Raw genomic sequence first — 23,514 nt, 5'->3', positions numbered from 1 at the left:
TTGTGCGCGTAGTCACGTAGCAACTGTATAGTGAGAGAACCTTTAGGTTTAAATTCCAAGGATAGAAAAATTCCAGAATAGAGATGAACAAAGAGTGTAGAGAACTGTAGTAGAATGTGACACGTATTCCTGGCAATTGGAAATTACATACGAATAGTTTCGCTGTAGATTTCGTCCGACTACAAACAGGAAATTAGTGATACGCAAATAGTTTAGTCCGATCTTCTTAAATTAAATTACTTTTTTGCATGTTACTAAATTTTTAACTAAATTTTTTTAATAATGGCTACGATAATGTGCTTACCTGAAGAAGTGATAAATATGATACTTGATTGCAATAATATTAGCATTGAGGATATCATTAACTTCAGATGTGTGTGCAAGAAATTTCAACACGTAGCCAAATACAAGAAATTTCAGGAAAAAAAATTTTTACAGAGGTAATTACTTATTAATTAGTTAATTTTTCGCAATTTGTTTCCATTAAAGTACTTATTATAAAATCAGCTTTGCAAAAAATGTATTTTATAAAAGTAAGACATATAAAAATGTAAAAAGTACAATAAAAAATATAAAAAGATTAAGAAAATCAAATTGCATAAAGACCCAGGTAGCACTGTTCGTTTTATAAACGTTTTCTAAACGTATCTAATACGAAAAGATGCGTTTAGAAAATGTTATAAAACGTTTATAAAACGAACATGTGCTACTTGGGGAGCGTGAGCAATTATTTTTAATAAATTTTTTCATCAATTAAATTTATTATTTACTTAAGTAACGGAATTCATTAAATTTCGTATTTTCTTTGTAAGAAACAAAAAATTTTTGGAGATAACTCGCATTCACTTTTCTGTTTCTTGACTTTTATTAGCCAGTTTTAATAATAGAATTATTTTAGTGAATTTATGTTATTAAATAACTCATTAAATTAATGTTTTAAAAATACATGGAATATAAAAGTTTATTTGTTATTTATTTATAGATTTATATTTATTTATAGATTATTATTATAGATTATAATATATTATAAAAGTATAGGCAATTATGACGTAAACCTAGCCATATGTTTGTTGTAATCTTATAAATACTTTCCCTTTAATTAATTTCTGCATTGTGTAATTTCTGACATTAGGTCTTAGAACATAAATATGGTCAAGAAACAATAATATTATACATTATATTTACAGAATATGGCTATAATGCTATCTACTTTATATTATTGAATATTATTAGTGTGTGTTTAAGTTTTAATTTACGATATAAATTGAAGATTATATATATATATATATATATATATATATATATATATATATATATATATACTGCACTTTATTTTGCATTAAAACAAAAAAATCGATATATTGACTAATTATGTATATTACACAATTTAAACAATTTAATTTTTAAATCTGAAAACTTACTGTTACTAATGCAATAGTTTAGTGTTCTTTTTAATTTACAATAATATTATTTCAATTTCAGGTGGCCTACAGCGAGAAAACATTATAACAATAAGGTGTTTAAAAAAAATGAGCAGAAAGAGTTTGAAGGAAATGAACAGAAAAATAAAAACCTGTTAAACTTTATAGAAATAGGTATTACAAGTGCGCGAGAATTACGAAAATCCATGCATAAAAATATTGAAAAATATTATTCTGACCATAAATTAATTAATAATATATCACATTACGATTTCATATTTTCGTTGAATGAAAATATACAATATTGTTACGATAAAAATAAAACAGTAAAAGTTTCTTTCTATATTGATGAGATTAAAAACTTGCTCACTGAATTTTCACGGTAAAATTATATAAATTAAAGTACAATTAACTTTACGGATTAACCTACATATTGCACAATTAATATTGTACATTTATTTAGAAAACCTGCTTACAATCTAACGGAAAAATATTACAATGTACAACTCTTTAACAGTCTGAGGGAAAAAATGCTGGATATGAAATTAAATACATTTAAAAAGCAACCTCGCAGAGTGCAACTATTGGAACGACTTGCTACTATTAAGGCACAACAGTTCCAGCCCCAAAAGGATGTATTTTACTCGTCCGTAACAGCATTACTGGATAATATGGTATTAGAAGTATTGAATAGTCTCAGAGAGAAAGATCCCCATCATTCGATATTCTCGGCGTCTGCAGAAAATTTTTCCTATTGGAAAAACAACAATATCGACGATAATCAATGGAATGAAGCAGAAGGAACACAAATTATAGATACACTCGACGAATATATATTTGGCAAATTAAACTTTCGACCAAACAAATCGAGAAATATAGAATGGAATATGCAATTGAAACGAAAATGTATAGATTATGCAAGTATTATAGATTATAATATATTATAATATATTATAAAAGTATAGGCAATTATGACGTAAACATGGCCATATGTTTGTTGTAATCTTATAAATACTTTCTTTTTAATTAATTTCTGCATTGTGTAATTTCTGACATTAGGTCTTAGAACATAAATATGGACAAGAAACAATAATATATATAATATATCACAGCGTTGCCAGAAGACTCGGTCTACGCTGCGATATACTACTCAGATATTTGGATGATCGTACATATCTGTTTTGGAAACCAAGTTAGTAAGTATAATATCAGATTTGAAATTATTGGAATCTTTTTCCGTCTATTTTTATATTTATGATTCAAACACGCCCATATATATTATTTTTTATTCTTTACAGTGCCACAACTAGTTTAGAAAATGCAAGATGTTTTAGAATAAATTCTAACAAATACCCAAACTGTTTTATCGAAGAACAGAATTTTACAAGATTCGAAGTAATGACAGCCAACGAGGTTGGTAATAACTAATATTTAATTTTTATTAATTTTAATATTAATTAATAAGATTGTAATATTACAATTAAGCAGAAAGACTTACACAATGTATAATTTTCTTGCTTGTAAGTGAAAACTTATTGACACGTTAAAATTATTATTTGTTATAGATAGAATATTTACTCTCGGAATTGATTCAGCAAAATGAAAATTTGTGGGAAACCAGTGACTTCACCTTCTGTAAATGGATGACGTTGTACAAGGAACAAAAATTAATGGCTTGGAATGGGATTTCACGATCTATTTTTCCACACTATATTGTATATAAGCACACTGTTGCACTGTGTTGCATATTAATAATAATAATAAACAATCTTTAAAGCTTTTCTCTAATCATACATATAATTACATATAAATTATAATTACCTATAATTTAATTAGCTGTAATTTAACTTTCTACAAATTTATTTAAGACTTATTTTACAAGAAATATCAATTAAAGCTTGACCCTACACTTTTCAGTTCAACCTAAGCATGGAAAACTTTGAAATGCCTAATACAAGATCAAAAGAAGTAAAATTTGCGGTTGGAATGATTGTAACGCATAGTGATCAATCGACAGACTGTTCTGCAGGCGTGATAATTGGATGGCACCGATATGAAGACAGATATTTGGTTAAAATCAGGGTAAATGATAGGACACGTAATATTAAAGATCTTCCGTTGAATATTTGTAGTGATTTTAAGAAACAAACACATTATTTAATTCTTACCGAAAGTAATGAAATGTGTTACGTTGGAGAAGGTATATGAATATCATTATATAAATGCGTTTTGATATTATATTACATTTTTTTTCTTATTTGTCTCATCTTTTTGTACATATTGTAAAATAATATTTTATTTTATTTTAATTCATCTTGTCCTATTCTTTTTTAATTTAGATGCTTTATTTATTTTTAGTGTTATTTATTATCGCATTTCTTTTATTATTATTTAATTTTATTTATCATTAATTGTTTTTTAATTTTTTATTATAGACGCTATAACTTTAACAACGCCGAAATGGATCGAAAATAGTGAAATAGGTCGCCACTTTGACAAATTCGAGGGCACGCATTACGTACCAAACAAAGCGCTGGAAAAACATTACCCTTATGATGCCGCTGTAACTGCCACAAAAGCAATATCAGATAGTGATGCCATTTTTTAGACAATGACGCTCGAGCTTGAGATTTCGGGAATTATACCAGCGGCTTAACTCATTTTTATTTATGTATTATCTTATGTAAGAAAAATTATGAATTATATCAATCTCTTATATAATTATATTGCAATTTAATGTGTATATAAAAGATGAAAAATAATTGAAGAAATAAAAATAATAAAAATCCAAAATTTTAATGATTAAAATATTTTAATGAATAATATTTGGTAAATATTCACATAAGGTCAGCCCTTTCAAAAGTCAATGACCTTGACATATATTATCAAGGTTACTGTCCTGAGTAACGTTCAAAGGTTTTAGCCGTCGCTTATCGTTATTTGTTAAAAAGTTATGAACAGAAATATATATTATATATTATATATTAGATACACGCATATATTTATAGATGTATAATAAATTAAATATAAATTAATAATGAAAAATATGTACAAATTTACTGCCTATGCTTATTACATTTATTAAATATAACTCATCTATATTATTATAGAAATTTGTCATATTATATTAAATAAATATTCTCCCTTTCAGCGTAACTCTTTAATTATTTATATCCATATATTACGTATGTTTATTTTTTCTATCAGAGAAAGAAAAGAATAGATATTCTATTATTTATTCGCGATAAGATTTTACTGTGGAAATGGGAAATCAGCCCATCGCTCAAACCCTCCTTCTTTATCCAGGCTTGGGACTGGCAGTGGCCCTAGATAAACTATTTCCACTGGCGGAGTTAATGAATATACGTATACGTATAAGTATATTTATTAGAAACTTATAATGTACTAATTAAGATAAGCCTTGCGAGAGAATTCTTTAGAATTCCTTGATGTTAAGTGTCATTGTCTCCCTTGTTCCTTGTTCCTGCTTTCGGCGACTCTATATCATCGTAAATCTTTCCTTATTTATCTATAAAATAATAAATATCTTATACAGATGCGTCGACGTATTTTCAATAATTTATTAATATGTAAAAATATTTTTAAAAATCTGAAAAAATTTAAATACCTTCTTTGATCCTTCTAAATGCCTATATATAGAATAATAAATTTAGAAAATAATAATTTATGCTTAAATATATATATTGTTTTATGATTATTTGTTCGTTCAAGAAATTAACGAAGTTATAAAAAAGACAAAAAAATGACCCATCAGTATGGAATAAGAATTAATAAACCCACATATTTCCGTGTACTTTTCAGATAATCACACCACAATTATGGATCTAGCATGGACATGAACCAACTCCGGTCATTTTACCGTAGCATCGAAAAGTGGATCTAGCTACGTAGTTCTGCCCGCTCTAAAATGATCCAATTGGCGCTAGCGTACGTAAAAAATCGGTGTAGCCGACGAGCGTGCGCAAATAAGCTAATCGCACACGTGGTTGCGGTCACTTTAATTGATGGATAATATACTATTTTTAATTTAATTTCTTCTAGTATCTAAGAAAGAAATAATATCGATAATAGATTCATCGTGACATCTTCAGGTGAATATATATTTAATTAATATCAGAAATATATTTAATTAATATAGCTATATAATTTATATTTTATAATTGGCACTCTTTGCAAGGTTAGGATATATATATTACATGTAAACATATCAGCATTTTCAGCAGAATATTCCAAGTATTTTATTAAGGAATAAAAAAATAAGAAATTATAAAATTCATCCTTATAGTTAACATTGTGTCTATTCGAGATGCCTGTTTATTCCGAAGATATGAATAAAGAAATGGAGGAACCGATGGAAGGTGTCGAAGACGAGAGCAGCGAGAGCAGTGATGACGAATCTGTAGCAAACGCGAACGAGAATCAGCAGGAGACTGGATCGAAGGTATACCTTCCAGGGCAGGCTTTGGAAGAGGGAGAGGAACTTACTGTCGATAAGTCGGCATACAGATTATTGCATCACGCACAATCCGGCGCACCATGTCTTAGTTTTGACATAATACCAGATGACTTAGGCAATTGTAGGGAGAGCTATCCCATGACCATGTACATAGTTGCCGGAACACAAGCTGCCAAGACGCACGTCAATAATCTCCTTGTCATGAAAATGTCCAATTTACATGGCACTAGACAGCATTCCGAAGATTCGGAAAGTGATTCGAGTGATTCAGAAGACGAGAATGACGAACGTATGCCAGTTATGAATGTTGCGCCTATAAAACATCAGGGATGTGTTAACAGAGTGAGGTATTTCGAACAGAAAAGTAGCTTTCAAGGGTCAAAAGACTTGTGAGCAAAATATATATTTAAAGACATTTTTCCTAATTTATAACACATTTGTAGATGTACAAAACTTGGTGAAACAATGCTAGCTGCTAGCTGGAGTGAGTTGGGACGTGTAAATATTTGGAATTTGAAAGAACAGTTAAATGCAGTTGAAAATTCCAGCTTACTAATTGCATATCGTAACAAGTGTGATAAAACAGATGCAGGTATTAAGCCATTGTATACATTCAAAGGCCATCTCTCTGAAGGATTCGGTCTCGATTGGTGCCGTACAGAACCAGGCACTTTAGCGTCTGGTGATTGCAAAGGTAACATTCACATATGGCGAATTGACAGTAGTAGTGCATCCTGGCATGTAGATCAAAGGCCGTACAATTCACATGCCCCACACAGTGTAGAAGATTTACAGTGGTCGCCAAATGAAAAGAATGTACTGGCATCGTGTTCGGTAGATAAAAGGTTCGTATATCCTCTTATAAAATATATTTCTAACATACTTTATATATCTTGAAAATTATTCCATAAAAATTGTTTTGTTTCTCAATAATAGCATAAAAATTTGGGACACTCGAGCGAGTCCACAGAATGCGTGCATGGTAACAGCATCTGGCGCTCACACAGCTGATATTAATGTTATTTCGTGGAATCCGAAAGAGAATCAGTTTCTCATATCAGGCGGAGACGATGGGTTGCTATGTGTATGGGATTTACGACAGTTTGGAGCTATCAGTGCAAGTCCAGTTGCTACTTTTAAGCAACATATTGCACCAGTTACTACTGTGGAATGGCATCCAACAGAAGCCACGGTGTTCGCTTCTGGCGGAGCCGACGATGTAATCGCTCAATGGGATTTATCAGTGGAAGTAGATCGTACAGAGGAACCACAGGATAATGAATTAGTTAAGTTGCCACCGCAACTGTTATTCATACATCAAGGTCAGTCGGATATCAAAGAATTACACTGGCACCCACAATGTCCAGGAACTATGATATCAACTGCGCATTCAGGTTTCAACATATTCCGTACGATTAGCATATAATATTTAGTATCTTTTTAAAATAATGGAAATAAATATTTATACAATAAATGGCAATAATATGTAAAATGTATAAATACAATTTCCTTTTTTTTTTAATCAGTTTTGTTTTTAAAATAAATTCATTTTATCTAATTTTTTTAATAGTAATAAAATTTTATGCAGACAGATTTGGATAAAAATTGCAGAATTACTCGCTTGTGCAATTTAAGTATTGTTTTTATAAAATATATTTATGAGATTACAGATTATTCATTTATTTATTAATAATAACGACAGTAGATGCCTTATGGTTGGCCTACCATGTGGACAATTCCATGGGTTTTGCATTTGTGTCATTTGCATTATCAGCTTGTACATCTCACTGGTATTTAGAGCCGTGCCGATCATTACCGCACTTCGACACGCTCTGGACGCCAGCATTTGTTTAACACGACTAGGACGATATATATGTTTTTCTTTATTTTCGTTACCAGCTTCTCTTATAAGAAATATTAACTCTTCTATATCCTCTTGACCAAATTGCCAATGGCCACTAACAGGCATTCCTACTAATTCGATCTTCTTACCAGGTTCAGCTAAAACAAGTATTACAGTAAGTAATATTTTAATACAACAGTTATTACACTAAAATTGCAATAACATTTCATTAACATGACATTTTATTAATTTTTTTCACAGTAAAATAAATCGAATTAATTATAAATTCTGATATAAAAAACAAATACGCATGTCTACCTTGCTCATTAATATTGAAGGTAAATCCGTTATCCTCGAACATTTGTTGATGTTCTATGAGTATCGTTTCATTCAAGGCAGAGAAATTCAGTGACTTTGGTATGATGAGCTTTTGAGTTTTCAGTTTTGTTTCATTACTGAGTTTCTCGAAACGAAATTTTTCGTCAGTAGCATGTTGATCGATGATAAATAAGTCATCTTCCAAACGAGCTATTATAAAACCAAGATTAAACTGACCTATTACCTCCATCTGTAAAAAATTTTGAGATTTCAAACATAAATGTATGCAATATATTTTCTGAATATTAATATCATATAATAATATTAATAGTATACATAGTATATTTATATATATGTTACCAACCTTGCCAAACGAATCTTTTGTCAGTTCTCTTTGCAATTCCTTTTCAGCTTCATCTTGACTGGCTTCCATTTGTATTCTGTATTTTATTCTTTTCTTTGTATTGACAGACGCTTTAACAATATTTCCTTTTTCTTTTAATTTTTCTTTGATTATTGTAAAGCTTATCACCATTTCTACATCTGTAGGTTTCTTCATCGATTTAATATTAGTTTGAATATAATCATTTTTTGCTGTATGCGATATTGAAGGTGATATTTGTAACTTTTTTGCCGGCGGAGAAGCACAGTTAGGTGAAATTGTTCTTTTCAAACTAAACTTTAACTCCGTTAAAGGCTTGGCTGTGAAATTTCCTTGCAGTTTATCCCATTTTGTTGTTAAACTAAATTTTAATGTTGCTAATATAAGACGTTCTTGCGTGAAAAATATCGTTCTCTTGTCGGGAGTAACGTTAACATCGGCGCATTGTCGATCTAATTTGATATTTAAAAAAACAAACGGATACTGTTTATTATTATACTTGTGATACACATTGTTCACCAATTTGCTGACTTTCGTGAGATCGCACGGCCGACCGTTCACGTAAAAAAATTGTCGATCGGGCGAGGAACGTCCGATCGCGTGATCACAAGTACTCACATAACATTCCCAATCAAAGTCTATGGTAATATCGTTAGGCAAATTATATTCTTCCAATGTTGCTTCGTCTGGAGATTGTAATTCAAGTTTAATTATCCCATCTAAGGATTTTTTGCCAAACACTGAATTTATATTATCCAATATGCTGTCTGTACTTCTTGTGGCTACTATAAGATGAGGCGATTTGCTTGCTATCAAATTGTAACACGCAATCTTAATGTTGGTGGAAACTAAGCAGTAACTGTACAAGACTTGGATTGTGCGTGTATATTCTTTCTTCAGATTTTTCTGAAATTCCTTTGCTCTGACAGGTAGATTTTTGAATATATTCTTTACATGAACTGTAGTTCCCTTTTCTCTAGCACATGGTTCCTTTTTTCTAAGCACACCGTTTTGATCAAATTCCAATTTGAAGCCATGCTCACAGGTCGAATGCCTGGTGACAATACTCAATTCTGACAGGGCACACAATGAACTCAATGCTTCGCCACGGAAGCCAAATGTATTTACTTCAGTTAAGTCTGTGAATTCTCGCAGCTTTGATGTATGGTGTTTCAATCCTGTAAATAAAGAAAAAAAAGGAAACTTTTTTACTTTAAGAATTATTTTCAATTTTAAATTAAAAGACATTACAATTTCCTAAAATATTTTGTTTACATATCAGAATCTAAGTGAATTTTTAATTACTATTAATTTAAATTAATTAATTTTAATTGACAGACTTACCTAAGCCTTCAAAGTCCTGTTCTAAAACACCACTACCATTATCATTAACACTGATGCAGGTTTTACCATAGTCAATAAGTTTAACATCAATCACTGTGGCATTGCTGTCCAAACTGTTCTCCACTAACTCTTTGATAGCGATTGCGAGATCGAACACTACCTAATGAAATGTTTATAAATTATGATTTTAATTCTTTCTATGACAGGAAACATTGAATTTTAACAAATTAATTTTTATGTTATAAACTTGTGTTTACAAACTTAACCTTACCTGACCGGAGCAAATGTGATGAATAGTTTCTTTATTTATGGCTTCTATCTTTTTCGACTTGTCTGTTGTTGCGACAGGTTCGTCCATCGTTTCGCTCTTTTGTACTCTATATTACATTCAAATCAACGTTGATAATTCTAACAATTTTTATAGCATTCTCGTGCCCTTGTTCGGTATATAATTACCGGCATAACCTTTATCGATTGCACTGGATAAAATATAAACTTGTATTGTGTCATAATGTATATATATTTTTTTGCTAGTGAAATTCGTTCAATTTCGAGTGATTATAATTTTTTTCACAATAATATTCTTCGATGATAATAAATAATATTTAAACTCTCCCGCGATAAACACAGCCTTTATTTACGCTTTTAAGAATCAAGTCTCAACCAAACTCACTTTTGTTATAAGAATAGAAACATGATATTTAACTGTAGAATTATGAGAAAAAAAAAATAATTGTAAAATTTAGATATTTTTAGATATAAAAAGACTTCATTTATAACACAAAAAAATTATATAAAAGTGACTTATATCAAAATGTATATCAAAATACATAATAGATTTTGATATATATTTATTGTGATAACATTTTACATTCATTAATGTATATTACTGTAAGCCTACTAAAAAAAAACAAATATTTTACAAGTCGGATCTAATTCCAAATCCAGGACCTGGTGGTGGAGATGTTAATGATGTAAGTCCACCTGCAGGGTCAGCTGCGAATCTCGTAGAGGTCTGTGGACCCGGCGGAGGTCTTTCGCCTTTCTTGAAAGCATTTATTACAGCCGTTGCAGTCTCTGGAGTCAAGTCCTCCTATGAGAACGAAAATGATCTTTTATTACTGTTAAATTTATCGCGTTTATATTTAGAAAGATAATGATACATACATAATAATCATCGTTTACTTGGAACATCGGAGCATTTGCGCAAGCACCGAGACACTCTACTTCCGAAAGCGTGAACAGTTTGTCCGCGGAGGTGCCGCCGAGTTCGCAATTCGTAGCCGCCTGCACGGCCTTGACTATTGAATCAGAGTCTCTCAGCCAACATGGCGTACAGGTACAGATCTGTACGTGATACTTGCCCATGGGCCTGCGATTAAACATTGTGTAGAATGTGGCTACCTCGTACACTCTCATATTCGGCACATCCAATATCTCTGCGACCTTGTGCATGGCAGAAATAGGTAGCCAGCCATGTTGCCGCTGCGCCAGGTCCAACAGAGGTATCATGGCACCACGCTTGTGTCCTTCAGGATATATTGTAAGAAGAGCTTCCACCCGCTTCTTATTTGCCTCATTAAATTCGAACGGTATATTAGGATTGTCATGTTCACTATCTCTGTGCTAAAATTGATATGCAATGTAATATTTTCTCTGATTGAAATTTATTATATTTTTGTATTATTTATTATTATTACGTACAATAAACAGCTGATCTGATGCGCAATTTACTGTTGTTTGCACTCCTCTAATATTTCTTGGAGCCTGTAAAAAAATGAAATTATTCTTAAAATAAATATGTGATTGAACAAGGGATCAAGTGACATATTGACATTTGATATATGTCAAATAGACAAACAGAGAGAGAGACAGAGAGAAAGTCTTATCAGGTTTTAAATAATATTTTTATCCTTTATTTATTCTGATTTTCATAAATAACACAAAAGTAATATAAAAGGATAAAAATATTTAAAAAATATATTCTTAAAATGAGATATGTAGTTTATGTCGAATAAAATACAGAGATTATTATTTTTCATGCGCGTGTAAAAATATTAGATATAATTTCAGAAGGTTTTCATGACAAAAAACGAATTGTCTAATTTTACAAAGCCAATTTACACAAATTAAAGAACGAAAGATTATATAAGATATTTGAGGTTATATAGCACAAAAATAAATAATTGCGATAAATATGTAGAAATAATCAAGTCTCTGCAAATGATCACTTACGAGAAGCCCGTAAGCTCGACGTAAAGACGTCAACATGTCAGTACAGCTGACAATGACAGGTGATACAAGAAAATTCTTATTCACCACTCGTGCCAATCACTCGTTGTTTTCTGCTACATTCATGCGAAAGCATATGTGTAGAGAAGATAACCAATTACGTGACTTATGAGATGGACGCCATGTTGCTATAGAAATTCATGTGGATATAGGCCAATAGTGAGCAAATCAAAATAAATTTGAATTACATATATATATATATATATATATATATAATCGTGAGAAAAGTATAAATTAATTTTATAAACCTGAGAAAATGCAGTTTATCTTATAATATATTTATATAAATACATAAATATATATTTAAGAACAAATTTAAATATTTGTAAATAATAATAAACGAGAGTGCAATGAGTGCAAGTATGAAAGAGACAATGCATAATTTGAGTAATATCGTCAACAATGAACATATCCATGGAAATGTGGAGGTAATCCCATAAATTTTATCTTTCACCCTTTCATTAGTCTTTTTAATTTTTTTATATTTTTTATCATTTGTTTGAGAATCTTCTCGGCGCATCTTTCTTAAAAACAATTTCAAATTTTCATCAAATTTTACTACGTTTATAGGTTATGCTGTTATATTAATTTTTTGCTATAAATTTACATTGTTCTGTAAACATATAAATATATATAAATTTGTGAGTAATATTGTCCACATAATTTCTTGACATTATTTAAATTATTGTAATAGTAGATAATTATATGTATATAATTACTTGAATATGTTTTTTAAATGTACATATTTTTTTCTAGATGCATTTGTCAAGTAACCTTATAAATTACCAAATATAATAAAAAATCATTTAACAAGTTGATAGAATAAAGTTTCCTTAGAGATATTTAAATTTTATTATACTCTTAGATAAAATATTATCACATTATTTAATTATAACAGGCAATTGTCCCTGAGGAGTCACTAGCAAAGCAGAAATTGAAAAGTTGGTTAAATCGGCATTTGCGAATTGAAATGACTGATGGAAGAGTCTTAAGAGGAGCATTCTTGTGTACTGATCGCGATGCCAATGTTATTCTGGGCTCATGCACTGAATATCTGTCTACAGAACATAAGGAAGCAAGAGTTTTAGGCTTAGTAATGGTGCCTGGTCGACATATTGTTTCAATACATCTAGATGTTTAAAGCAACATTGTTCTTATACAAGTCTGTAAATATATAATCTACTATATATGTTTATTTATTATTTACTGATATAGATATTATATGAATATATTTGCCTTTTTAAAAACTTAATTTTTGTGACATAATTAAGTCAACAAAAATGGAAAGGTATAAATATTGCTGTTAATTGCTGATTCTGTTAATTACTGATTCAGCAATATAACAACACATTTGTATTATTTAATTTCATTAAAAAAAAAATATTTAAATTATAAATGCAAAATAAATATTCTCTTTATTATAATTTTTCAGTATAATTAGATTAAATAAAATAGCAAGATATATTTTAGTTATTTTTATCATGAAGATATAAATCCTGAATACGTGAGGAGGATACATGAGAATAATTAATCTCTGATGCACCAAATATTTTTGATTTAATAATAGCAGATTCGTTTGAAAAATGAATAATAACAAAACTGAGATAATTGAATGTGAGATTAATATTAACTGTGTACAGTATCTGAATAAATATGAGAGGAAAATATTTCATTAATACAATCTACCACATGACAAATTAAAAATTTTTTTTTTATTAAACATAAAATACATTTCAGAATTGAAAACTCATTCTCTAGAAAAGTGTATTATTGTTTTTCAGTTGTTTCCTTACTGCTTTTGATACACTGTTCTTGTATACGCCGGTATGTATATTCCAACTCTTTATTGTTGTTTATTTCTGCTTCCACTTTACTCATTGCATCATCTATTCTTTGTAAAAGAGTGTTGCTTAAACTTTCCATCTCATATAAAAAACTTAGTTGTGAAACAGCTATTGCCATTTTGTATACATCTTCCATAGAGTCAGATATTTTCTAATTGAAAAAAAATATTCACATTATATATAACTATATATAATTTTTATATTTAATAACATACTTCTAACATGTTTGCATTTTGTATGTGACACATATATCATGTGTGCTATTTATAGCCTATGATATCAAATTAGATAATATCATATGTATTTTAAAAAAATAAATTTTATTTGAATATTAATTATTTTAGGAGCCACTTTGCTTTAATATTAATGTATAATGTAGAAATTAATTAAAACATATGTTTTTAAAATTAAGCTCATTAATAAGATGACTCGAAATAATCATCAAAAAACATCACTATTTTAAGCAATAGTATATTACCATAAGTTTCTCTTTCTTGTTTTGCATTTCATTCCGTAGTTCTACAATCAAATCCCAATGTTTATCATTTACATTGTATGTTAAAGTTTCTTCAAGAAGTGAAATAAGCTTGTTCAATAATGTTCTATAAAAGAATGAAATGAGTTTGTCCAATAATGTTATCTACAGTGTTACGATAAATATTATATCACAGATATTGTTTCATTTTCACAAATCTATCTTTTATCTTTTTATTTACCTATATTCATTACTCAGATCTGTTATTGTCATATAAGTCACAGTTAATGTCTGTGTTGCACTATTGACAGCATCCAATACAGATTGCTTTATCATATACTCGTGAGTTAGCTTTTTTATGTCCAGTGGTTCAAATTGTATCTTATTATTTGCACTAGGTTTATCAGAAGAAGTACAGTAAACAAATAACGTACTTGATGTATACTGTGTATCAAAACAAAAAATATATTGGTTTTTACAATGCAAAAAAATAAACGTTAAGAGAATAAATAAATAATATATATAACAAATCTCACCATAGCAGGACCAATATTTCTAAGTAATTTTACAAGAATTTGACGCATTGACATATTTGTTGACAATAGATAATTAATTTTATAGTCGAAACTACTGTCTCCTTAATATTGTCGAATAAAACCTTTTATTTTTAATTATCTTTTTTAATCTCCATTCGATCTAAGTTTAATATATACGTATATAATATAAAGAAAAAATATATCATTGCGCATAGGTATATAAATAAAGCGAGTGAACGATAGAAGATTCTATAACCTTACTCTTGTCAAAATCAGATGGTAGCGGGAGAGATTTAGAATAGGAAGATCGAAAGAATGAATAAAAATTTAATCTTTCTTTTTTTCCTTTCAATACTAAACATATATGTTAAATATAAAAAATGCAAATAATAATTTTTATTTAAATCTTATATAAATTATATATATATGTAAAATTAAAAATAAAATATTTGTTATGAAAATTTTAAAAGTTCTTTATCAAAATTTTAATCTTTATTAAAAAATATATAATACATATATATGATAATCACGCACAATATTATACATGCATTATTTTAAAAAAATAAGATAGAGGAAAAACAATGTATTTTGATAATGCAGTTTTTTTATATTACACAATAATGTCATATATCTTTTATTTTTTTATCCAAATTAATAAATGCCATAAGAGTAATAACATTCGAAATTACAGAATTGTCTTTATTGGAAGAATTCGTTGAGTCAGAATGCCTATTTGGCATAGAATAATAATGTCATGCATGATTTTTATTATCAGAATTTTTCTAAACATTGAAAGAGAGAGAGAGAGAGAGAAATAAAAAAAAAGCAATCCTATCTTTCTCATTATTCCTAAATGATTCATAAATTGTTATCTATATATATATATTATAGTGTAAATTTTTATATTTATAAAAGAAATATAATTTTTTAAATATAAATATTGTATAAAAAATATTTTAGACATTTATGTTATATTAAAATATCTAAAATAATTTGTTCATACAATATATTTATAACAAAAGAAAAGAAAGATTTATGCATACGAATCTTCATTTATAAAAAAAATAATACAATTTAATGCAGAGTACATATAAGGAGTAAGATAAGGTTCTCTAAAAATGATTTGTATGCAAGCATATAAAACTATATACTACAAGAAAAGATTATGCCTTAAGAAATATATGTAAAAATTTTGTTTTCATTATTCGCATTTTTACAAACAAATATGTAATATGCCTTATATTATTAACTCCGTATGTGATAATATATAAAAGATATATTGCAGCAAGAGATATTTTATATGCAAGTTCAAAAATTTATATTAAGGATTGTAAGGATTTGAGGTAAAATTTTCATGGAACTGACCTACTATCTTTTGTACCTAATAAATTAATTAATTCTAACAAATTTCAATATCAAATAAGTATTTGAATCTGCATTATTGCTTGTAATTTATGTAACATAATTATCGCGAACAATCTCTGATAAAATTAACATTTTTTTAAATAACTTTAATATGTATAATGAATGAAATTGTGATAAATATCCTGGTATAAATACATATTAATTAAATGGGAGAAAACAACTCGTATTCACATTTTCCCAGAATTTATCTAACCACAGCAACGCAAGAATTCCCGCTTTGATTTTAAATGCATTCGATGAAGATAATCTACAGAAATTGGCTAAATCGACAAATATCATCGATCAATAACAAATAGAATCACACACACTCTTTTTAAATAAATTATTTCTTATAGTTCTTGATGCGTTTCTTCTGGAACTTGCTTGTCACTTAATCGCGGTTCCTCGCTTTCCGATAAAACTAAAGGATCTTGTGTAGTGTCCATTGTATTCAATATTGGTTCCTGTTGTTCTTCCACATTATCTGATGTAGATTGTTCTTCAGTAAATTTGTCATTTTCAGTATCAGATGCAGCTTCTTCATTTTCCTCTGTTTTATTATCAGTCGTTTGATTCGCTGTAGTTTCTTGTTTCGGTCTCCAAATTTTCACTTTATTCAGAAGATATTTAATTTCTCGGTCAAGTAAGTCCATTTTACTTATGATATGGCGGACTTTGTATTTCACTGGTTCGTTTAACGATGTTTCCACGAAATATTTCAAAATTTTTTCGTAATAATCCTTAAAAAAAGACATCGTTTTTTGTATATATCATACACTGTTATTACAAAGTTCTTTTAAATGTAATAATACATTATAAATTTAAAATAGAAATATTAAAGTTACATAGTTACCTGTGTCTCATTAATCGCTTTTTCTAACGTTTCGACTTCAACGGGCGTAATAATTTCAGTCGTTAAACTTAAGTTACGCATATTTAGTAAGAATGTTCTACTGCCATTAAGTAACGAAACCATTCCTTTGAGAACCTCTGGACGGTCTCGATACTCAGAAACTCTTTCATAGACGTCGTTGGTTAGTTTTTGCAATTTCATTAACTTCTCCTCGTACACTTCCGCGGTCGCGGTAAATCCATCTTCGTACAACCACTCAGAAATCTCGGTGCAGGCTTCACGGATTTCTTTGGCCTCCTTGTCAGTAGCTGCAGCTGAATATTCTTCGGAATCGAGCTTTTGCTGCGCGTCGATTACATACGACTCCAGATTATTTAACGCGGTCTCTCGACGCGCTTTTTCAAAATCATGTACGTCTAAAAGCTGTATTCTAAAGAGAAGCAGTACAGTTTTATCAATTAATTAATATAAATATATTTACATCAATTATATTAGATTATTTGCTTTTCCATAAAACAATAAAAATTAATTGTATCAACATTTATATATCATATGTTGTGAATATATATTAAACATATTTTTGTTCTCACTTTTCTAGAGATTCCACGAGTTTTTTGCCAGACAAGATTTGTGATCCTAGTTTGATCTCGTTTGAATTGATAGGTTCTTTGATTTGAATAATGGTAGATTTTTTTTCTTTATCTGCCTTCTCGGTCTTATTTGAAGTTTTATCTTCATCCACTTTTGTTTCATTTTTCTTCTTTTCCTTCTCCTCAGTGTCCTTTGGTGGTTCTGAAGATTCTGGTTCTTCATGTACTGGTTTTATATCTTCTTTTGGTGCTTCCTCCATTTTTTCTAATGGTTCTTGTTCAGGAGAACCTAAAAAGTCAAAATTTTATGTGTTTTTTTCTATATTTGGATAAAATTTTCTACATTGGATAATTAATTAAAACTTTTTGTGTAGCTGATAGCATAAATGGCTGGTCTTCTAAAAGTTTAATCTTACATTTAATAGAATAGTGCACACATTTTATAAATAAAAATTGTATATAAAATACAAGATCTGTTCTAACAAAATTTATATACATAAACATAAACTTTTGAGAATATATATACATAAACTTTATATTGTTACAAGCACATTTACAATGCATTTAATTATCAATATAATATAACCTGAGAGAGAGAGAGAGAGAGAGAAAGAGAGAGAGAACTTTATTCAATAATACTATTATCTGTGCTATTTGTTATTTCTATTTTGTACAAATTTCTTGTCATCATAAAAATGCTTGCAAAAAATGATATCAAAATGAAACGTGAGATAATATTTTTGCATTCTCTTACTCTTGTTTTCATTAAAATATGATACAATAATTTTCTGCAAAAATAATAGTTCTTTAATATACATGAAGTATAAAAAAGAATTATAATCATATAAATATAATTAAAATTAAGATCCAGATATGCAACAAAAAATAATAGCATCATTTTTTGCATTGCTTCAGCACAAACCTGCAAAAAATTTACTAATAGTTGAGCCAAGTTTTGAGAAAGTACCCTCTTCTTCGTCAACAACAGTGCTAGATTTTTCCGACACTAATTCCACATTCAATAAATTCAATATGCCGCTATCGTCCATATTAAAATGCACTTTGATTCCTTTACTCTCGCCACCTTCTTTAGCATGCTTTTCTAAAGCTTCAGTTACGCCATTCAACAATATAGTGGATAATTTTAGATCTCCAATACACCTGTCAGAAAATTTAAACACTGTAGTTTTAAATATAATATCTCTGGTACTTTTCAAATGTAATTTAATTTTTCCAAAAATGAATGTGGAAACTTATATATTAAAAATAAATATGAAAACTACTTCTTGAATATGAAAGATACTTACATTACCTCTGTGGCAGGCAAATAATCTAATTCGGCATAATTTACGTGAAACTCAAAATCTTGTGTATGCTTATTAAATGTAATAATTTTCTTTTGTGGAAAAGGATTCATTTTGCCAAATAATGTCTTTTTCACCTGTAAACAAAGATAAATTTTGAAAAATATGTAGTTATATACTTATAATTATTCTCAATACAGAGAATTAAAATACACTAAAAAATCATATAATTAGCTTATCTACCTGTCTAACTTTGTTATCAGTACTTCTATCAAAAGTGATTTGAATTGGGAACAATATAGCATCTTTCGTAATAAATTTCTTGACTTTAAAACCCTGACTCAGGTCAGCTGCTTTGTATGCAGCTCCTAAAGCAGCTGCTTCATCTGTATTTACATTCTTTGACAATTCTGCCTTTACATACTGAGATAACATCTCTTGTACTTTTGGCATACGAGTACCTGCTCCTACCAGTACAACATGTGATATAACATCCATTGTCAAAGCTGAAATAATTTCATATTTAGTGTTATATTTAAAAAAATATTTAGCTATGCAAAAAAAAATCACAACTATGTGTTGTATTTATAAAAAAGTATTCACCTGAAGTTTCTAAAGCTATTTTCACAGGATTTGTTATACGCTCAAATAAATCGGCGCTTATCTCCTCCAGTTTTTCTCTCGAAACTTGCAATCTGAAGTCAATGTCATCTATTAAGCCTTCTATCTGAGCATAATGATCTGCATTTGCACTGAGTACAGTTTTGACGCGTCCAGCTTCTTTGAAAAGCTTTGCCATCGCCCTGGGGCTCGTAAATACTGACTTTGATGTCTTTTTTAGCGCATCAAATTCTTTTGCTAAATAATTCTGCAATCTAATTTGTATTTCTAACCCACCAAGTGTACGATCATATCCTACTCCCAACACATTAACATGAGGATTAGTCTCGACAAACCCCCTTTCTTTCGTCTTTACGTTTTGATAGCTGACAACTGTCGCGGTAGTACTACTAGCTCCCATATCGTAAAACATAATATAATGAGCAGAATCATTTATTTCAGTTCTGCCAAATACGGCGTAATTTAAAGCGACTGCTGTATAGTCGTTTATGAGTTGTAACACTTTCAATCCGGCAAGTTCTGCTGCTTGAGTCAAAGCTCTCCTCTCAGCCTGATTAAAGAATCCTGGCACAGTGATAACTGCTTCGTTTATCTTTTGATGGGCTGAGATTTCTGCGATCTCTTTGCCCTTGTGCAATATTTGTGCAAGTAATTCTTCTGGAGTATATGTTGTATTTTCATTTAATCTAAATGCTATGGTTTTCCTCTCATCATCAGCAATGATATCGTAGTAAGGAAATCTGTTCAGGTAAAGTTGTACTAATGGATTGTCTATAGGCTTTCCTAAAAGATCTAGAATGTAAGAAAATGTATTCTGGGGAAATCTCACTCCAACTACTTGAGCATCCTCGCCAAAAGATCTTTCCCCATTTCTAAATGCAATCGCAACTGGCGTTTTCCTCTTCGATTCCTTATTTAAAGCTATTTCCATAGGAACACCAGGCTATAAAAGTAAAATAAACAAGATATTTAATAAGAAATAACAAAAGTACATCAGACTTGTTTAATTAAAAGTTTTCTAATAGAATTTCATCAATATGTAAGCAAAGTACAATCACTACAGAAATACCATCATTTGTGTTACGTACCGAAACAATAGCAACCTTCATCCATTCGCTACCAAGGTCAATGCTCATAACAGCAACTTCTTCGCTAATACCGATAAAAGTAGCGATGATGAGTAAAGCTAAAGACGCCATCGATACACTTCTCTGTGAAAATTCCATCTGAAAATGAAACAAATGCAAGATATATATACCTTTTCAGTGAAAGAGTATCATAAAAAATTCAGTAATTCGATAATACGTATACGTGTTCATGCTGGATTGATACACAAAACTAGAATCAAACTGTCAATGTTGGTTATAAGTACCGGCGCCGTAAAATATGACAGTAATTGCAAAGTAATAGAAATTAATAACGCGTGCTCACCCTGTATCCACGCATTTTCGATGACACGTTACTCGAGGACGATTCTCAGCTGTATACCATTTAGAACATACATACGTGTACTGCAGTCTTTTCTAAATCAAGAAAAGGTGTAAAATCTGTCGTTCCCCGTTAAAATTTCACATCGCAGCACATTAGACACATGTGTCGGTGTGGCACATTGCGATTGGTAAAAAGACGAGGGAGCACTTGGCTCGTATTGGTCCGCGTTGGCAAATCAGAGCCAACTTTCGGTTAATTTCCAAAAGTGTGTTGAAACGTCAAAGTGGGTGTGTGTGTGTGTTTTTGACTTTCTAGGTCTGAAGGTAAATTTTCACGAGCCTCTGAAACCGATTGTTTGAGCGACAAAAAGGACCACGTGACTAAAAAGAAAGATGTCAATTCGTCATTTTTGGTCACGTGATCCTTTTGTCGCTCAATCGGTTTGAGCGACTCGTGAAAATTTACCTTTAAGGCTTATCCAAAAATGTATGATGTAACACGTGAAGCTTATCAGATTATATTGAAAATTAATATTTAATCAATTAGAACAAAGAAATTTTAGCTATATGCACACAATCAAGAATATAAAATAAAAATATTATTGTTTTTATATATTAGTATGTTAATTAGTTTCTCTGAATATTTATCTTGTATTGCTAATTAATATAGTTTAGTCAAATTAAATAATAACAAAATTTTTATATAAATAAATCAATCACATTGAGAAGGGTTTTACTATTTAGTTTTGATTTAAAAAAAGAATGAAAAGCTATTTTCAATAATTATGTTTCAAAAACATGTTTTCTTTATTTAATTTCGATATTAGATATTTGATAGATAATTATCTTTGTGAAAATTTCAAATACAAGATATACATTTGCAACGAAATAAGAAAATACAAAAATAAATACAATAATTAAAAAGTTTCTGATATGATTGAAAAGTTAGCAGGATATAACTAGCATATAATTCTATCACATAAAAGTTGTTATAATCAATCTAATTTTACTTTTTTAGATTATCATAAATCTCACACATACATATAACATGTACTCTCAAGTCCAATGAATATAAATAGAAATTATTACATAATATTTATAGCAATAGTGTGCCACTGTAGTTGAATTGGATTTTATGTTCGAAGCAATACAGGGTATTAATTTTACGATTTTTTTTCTCAGTTGAGTTTTGCATGGTGTGCTTAGTTTGACCATATAGTAGTAAAAATATTTTCAATTAACGACACGTCTCTATTAACCCCATTGATCTTCAGATCGACCAAATTTATATGTAAGAGAGCCCAAGAAAATAAATACATTTTGCAAAAACAATCCTACACCTGGCCAATGATGTGGCGCACCTATAAAAATATAATACAATAATAATTTTTTTATATAACTTTTATATATATAAAATACTTATATAGATGAAAGTACCTGCAGCTACAAAATTAGCGAATAAAATCCAACAGGCTGCTATTACTGCAGCAAATCCCATAACAAATCCAATAAATAGCCAACTCCTTGCGCCTCTTGCTCCTAAACAACCACCATTATAAGCCTCTCCTCTTATCTGTGCATTTGTCACTGAATTGACCCTATAAGAATATCAAATTATTATTTCATAGTCAATATATGCAATAGTATCATATTACAAATTTAAAAATCTTACTAACAGTATCATTAATCTATTACTTACATAAAAAGTGATATAGTACCAAACACTCCACATACATGGTATGCATTTGCCATATCATCTGGATACTTTGCATGCGCATCTATTATAAACCACCATCCTACAAAAAACTAAAATAACACCTCAGTAAAATTTATATATTGACTGTGAAAAGAAATAGAAAAACACACAATATCTTTTCATATATATATATATATGTATATACTAAATATTTATAATAAAGTAAATATTCGAATCTAATGAAAATAACTAATATTTACGATTTTACTGCGAAGCTATTATGATTCACTAATAACATGTATATTTACTTAATGTAGATGTATGTATATATGTATATAAATTGAAATATAGATTTACCAATGTTCCTGCGAGCATAGAAACAAGTGCGTTTCTTTTCTCGCCGCCCTCGAACCAAACGCAGGACGGAACTTGCATGCTTTCGAAACAGGATGTCATTTTATCGCTGGTTTTATTTGCAGAAATACAAGGATATTCGATCCGCAATTAGACAGCTAACCTTAAATCCAATGACAGATATCAACATATACAATACCGTGGTATATAATACCAAGAAATGCGATTCACAGCAAGTTTTAATACAAACAGTGGCGCTAGTGACGTAAAACGGCGATTAGCATAGACTAATCATTTTCACGTAGATCCTTTATATAGTCAAGGGTAGAT

The 23,514-nt window shown here is 29.5% G+C and overlaps 8 protein-coding genes across 15 annotated transcripts; 3 read left to right on the top strand and 5 right to left on the bottom strand.

The window, feature by feature from the left end:
* Nucleotides 1–282: 282 nt before the first annotated feature.
* Nucleotides 283–4,133, top strand: LOC140668372 (F-box only protein 21-like). Of its 3 annotated transcripts, none has more exons than XM_072897325.1 (8): nucleotides 283–440; nucleotides 1,483–1,803; nucleotides 1,885–2,338; nucleotides 2,481–2,617; nucleotides 2,720–2,834; nucleotides 2,987–3,136; nucleotides 3,339–3,621; nucleotides 3,857–4,133. In XM_072897325.1, exons 1-8 carry the CDS (start codon nucleotides 283–285, stop codon nucleotides 4,027–4,029), a joined length of 1,791 nt encoding a protein of 596 aa, XP_072753426.1. In that variant the 3' UTR covers nucleotides 4,030–4,133. The 3 variants fall into 3 exon arrangements, with proteins under 3 accessions (XP_072753426.1, XP_072753428.1, XP_072753427.1); XM_072897327.1 differs by having other exon boundaries at nucleotides 3,339–3,503; nucleotides 3,857–3,943; XM_072897326.1 differs by having other exon boundaries at nucleotides 296–440; nucleotides 1,939–2,338.
* Nucleotides 4,134–5,405: 1,272 nt separating this feature from the next.
* Nucleotides 5,406–7,372, top strand: L(2)09851 (WD repeat-containing protein 1 l(2)09851). Of its 3 annotated transcripts, none has more exons than XM_072897329.1 (4): nucleotides 5,406–5,533; nucleotides 5,728–6,245; nucleotides 6,342–6,743; nucleotides 6,835–7,372. In XM_072897329.1, exons 2-4 carry the CDS (start codon nucleotides 5,749–5,751, stop codon nucleotides 7,322–7,324), a joined length of 1,389 nt encoding a protein of 462 aa, XP_072753430.1. In that variant the 5' UTR covers nucleotides 5,406–5,533; nucleotides 5,728–5,748; the 3' UTR covers nucleotides 7,325–7,372. The 3 variants fall into 3 exon arrangements, with proteins under 3 accessions (XP_072753430.1, XP_072753431.1, XP_072753432.1); XM_072897330.1 differs by having other exon boundaries at nucleotides 5,414–5,533; nucleotides 5,749–6,245; XM_072897331.1 differs by having other exon boundaries at nucleotides 5,416–5,533; nucleotides 5,768–6,245.
* A 163-nt stretch (nucleotides 7,373–7,535) lies between these two features.
* Pms2 (mismatch repair endonuclease PMS2) lies at nucleotides 7,536–10,544 on the bottom strand. The gene is made up of 5 exons (XM_072897324.1): nucleotides 10,057–10,544; nucleotides 9,786–9,945; nucleotides 8,424–9,619; nucleotides 8,060–8,309; nucleotides 7,536–7,899 (listed from the first exon to the last, which is right to left on the bottom strand). The coding sequence occupies exons 1-5, from the start codon at nucleotides 10,141–10,143 to the stop codon at nucleotides 7,574–7,576; spliced, it is 2,019 nt and encodes a 672-aa protein (XP_072753425.1). The 5' UTR covers nucleotides 10,144–10,544; the 3' UTR covers nucleotides 7,536–7,573.
* Nucleotides 10,545–10,589: 45 nt separating this feature from the next.
* On the bottom strand, nucleotides 10,590–12,192 carry Nd-24 (NADH dehydrogenase ubiquinone). The gene is made up of 4 exons (XM_072897332.1): nucleotides 12,021–12,192; nucleotides 11,490–11,552; nucleotides 10,953–11,411; nucleotides 10,590–10,878 (listed from the first exon to the last, which is right to left on the bottom strand). The coding sequence occupies exons 1-4, from the start codon at nucleotides 12,054–12,056 to the stop codon at nucleotides 10,705–10,707; spliced, it is 732 nt and encodes a 243-aa protein (XP_072753433.1). The 5' UTR covers nucleotides 12,057–12,192; the 3' UTR covers nucleotides 10,590–10,704.
* An 84-nt stretch (nucleotides 12,193–12,276) lies between these two features.
* Sbat (LSMD1 domain-containing protein Sbat) lies at nucleotides 12,277–13,987 on the top strand. 4 transcript variants are annotated; one of them, XM_072897336.1, is made up of 3 exons: nucleotides 12,277–12,505; nucleotides 12,976–13,239; nucleotides 13,859–13,987. In XM_072897336.1, exons 1-2 carry the CDS (start codon nucleotides 12,428–12,430, stop codon nucleotides 13,216–13,218), a joined length of 321 nt encoding a protein of 106 aa, XP_072753437.1. In that variant the 5' UTR covers nucleotides 12,277–12,427; the 3' UTR covers nucleotides 13,219–13,239; nucleotides 13,859–13,987. The 4 variants fall into 4 exon arrangements, with proteins under 4 accessions (XP_072753437.1, XP_072753439.1, XP_072753436.1 ...); XM_072897338.1 differs by having other exon boundaries at nucleotides 12,976–13,243; nucleotides 13,859–13,981; XM_072897335.1 differs by lacking the exon at nucleotides 13,859–13,987 and adding an exon at nucleotides 13,510–13,741.
* On the bottom strand, nucleotides 13,770–15,273 carry LOC140668375 (uncharacterized). The gene is made up of 4 exons (XM_072897333.1): nucleotides 14,933–15,273; nucleotides 14,638–14,840; nucleotides 14,400–14,523; nucleotides 13,770–14,072 (listed from the first exon to the last, which is right to left on the bottom strand). The coding sequence occupies exons 1-4, from the start codon at nucleotides 14,984–14,986 to the stop codon at nucleotides 13,845–13,847; spliced, it is 609 nt and encodes a 202-aa protein (XP_072753434.1). The 5' UTR covers nucleotides 14,987–15,273; the 3' UTR covers nucleotides 13,770–13,844.
* Nucleotides 15,274–15,402: 129 nt separating this feature from the next.
* On the bottom strand, nucleotides 15,403–21,307 carry Grp170 (hypoxia up-regulated Grp170 co-chaperone protein). The gene is made up of 9 exons (XM_072897323.1): nucleotides 21,136–21,307; nucleotides 20,793–20,930; nucleotides 19,687–20,647; nucleotides 19,327–19,589; nucleotides 19,087–19,220; nucleotides 18,702–18,940; nucleotides 17,780–18,068; nucleotides 17,190–17,619; nucleotides 15,403–17,076 (listed from the first exon to the last, which is right to left on the bottom strand). Exons 1-9 carry the CDS (start codon nucleotides 21,148–21,150, stop codon nucleotides 16,687–16,689), a joined length of 2,859 nt encoding a protein of 952 aa, XP_072753424.1. The 5' UTR covers nucleotides 21,151–21,307; the 3' UTR covers nucleotides 15,403–16,686.
* Nucleotides 21,308–21,914: 607 nt separating this feature from the next.
* On the bottom strand, nucleotides 21,915–23,393 carry LOC140668683 (transmembrane protein 50A). Its single transcript, XM_072897924.1, has 4 exons — nucleotides 23,188–23,393; nucleotides 22,834–22,940; nucleotides 22,572–22,732; nucleotides 21,915–22,495 (listed from the first exon to the last, which is right to left on the bottom strand). Exons 1-4 carry the CDS (start codon nucleotides 23,284–23,286, stop codon nucleotides 22,389–22,391), a joined length of 474 nt encoding a protein of 157 aa, XP_072754025.1. The 5' UTR covers nucleotides 23,287–23,393; the 3' UTR covers nucleotides 21,915–22,388.
* Nucleotides 23,394–23,514: the final 121 nt, after the last annotated feature.

The sequence above is a fragment of the Anoplolepis gracilipes genome, chromosome 8, assembly GCF_047496725.1.
Source record: "Anoplolepis gracilipes chromosome 8, ASM4749672v1, whole genome shotgun sequence".
Taxonomy (NCBI): domain Eukaryota; kingdom Metazoa; phylum Arthropoda; class Insecta; order Hymenoptera; family Formicidae; genus Anoplolepis; species Anoplolepis gracilipes.
Note: the sequence above shows the minus strand (reverse complement) of the source record. Positions and strands in the feature narration are given on the sequence as shown.

Coding starts and splice junctions, on each gene's coding strand:
- LOC140668372 (XM_072897325.1), top strand. CDS start 283: ATGGCTACGATAATGTGCTTACCTGAAGAAGTGATAAATATGATACTT. Junction 2,618..2,719: donor CTGTTTTGGAAACCAAGTTA/GTAAGTATAATA, acceptor TATTCTTTACAG/TGCCACAACTAGTTTAGAAA. Junction 3,622..3,856: donor AATGTGTTACGTTGGAGAAG/GTATATGAATAT, acceptor TTTTTATTATAG/ACGCTATAACTTTAACAACG.
- Pms2 (XM_072897324.1), bottom strand. CDS start 10,143: ATGGACGAACCTGTCGCAACAACAGACAAGTCGAAAAAGATAGAAGCC. Junction 9,946..10,056: donor ATCACATTTGCTCCGGTCAG/GTAAGGTTAAGT, acceptor ACATTTCATTAG/GTAGTGTTCGATCTCGCAAT. Junction 8,310..8,423: donor CAAAAGATTCGTTTGGCAAG/GTTGGTAACATA, acceptor AATTTTTTACAG/ATGGAGGTAATAGGTCAGTT.
- Nd-24 (XM_072897332.1), bottom strand. CDS start 12,056: ATGTTGACGTCTTTACGTCGAGCTTACGGGCTTCTC. Junction 11,553..12,020: donor GTCGAGCTTACGGGCTTCTC/GTAAGTGATCAT, acceptor ATTTTTTTACAG/GCTCCAAGAAATATTAGAGG. Junction 11,412..11,489: donor CATCAGATCAGCTGTTTATT/GTACGTAATAAT, acceptor TATCAATTTTAG/CACAGAGATAGTGAACATGA.
- Sbat (XM_072897336.1), top strand. CDS start 12,428: ATGAGTGCAAGTATGAAAGAGACAATGCATAATTTGAGTAATATCGTC. Junction 12,506..12,975: donor ATATCCATGGAAATGTGGAG/GTAATCCCATAA, acceptor TAATTATAACAG/GCAATTGTCCCTGAGGAGTC.
- LOC140668375 (XM_072897333.1), bottom strand. CDS start 14,986: ATGTCAATGCGTCAAATTCTTGTAAAATTACTTAGAAATATTGGTCCT. Junction 14,524..14,637: donor GATCTGAGTAATGAATATAG/GTAAATAAAAAG, acceptor ATTCTTTTATAG/AACATTATTGAACAAGCTTA. Junction 14,073..14,399: donor ACAAGAAAGAGAAACTTATG/GTAATATACTAT, acceptor TTTTTCAATTAG/AAAATATCTGACTCTATGGA.
- Grp170 (XM_072897323.1), bottom strand. Junction 19,590..19,686: donor AATAGCTTTAGAAACTTCAG/GTGAATACTTTT, acceptor AAATTATTTCAG/CTTTGACAATGGATGTTATA. Junction 18,069..18,701: donor TATTAGTAAATTTTTTGCAG/GTTTGTGCTGAA, acceptor TTGACTTTTTAG/GTTCTCCTGAACAAGAACCA.
- LOC140668683 (XM_072897924.1), bottom strand. CDS start 23,286: ATGACATCCTGTTTCGAAAGCATGCAAGTTCCGTCCTGCGTTTGGTTC. Junction 22,733..22,833: donor GGTACTATATCACTTTTTAT/GTAAGTAATAGA, acceptor ATATTCTTATAG/GGTCAATTCAGTGACAAATG. Junction 22,496..22,571: donor CGCTAATTTTGTAGCTGCAG/GTACTTTCATCT, acceptor ATATTTTTATAG/GTGCGCCACATCATTGGCCA.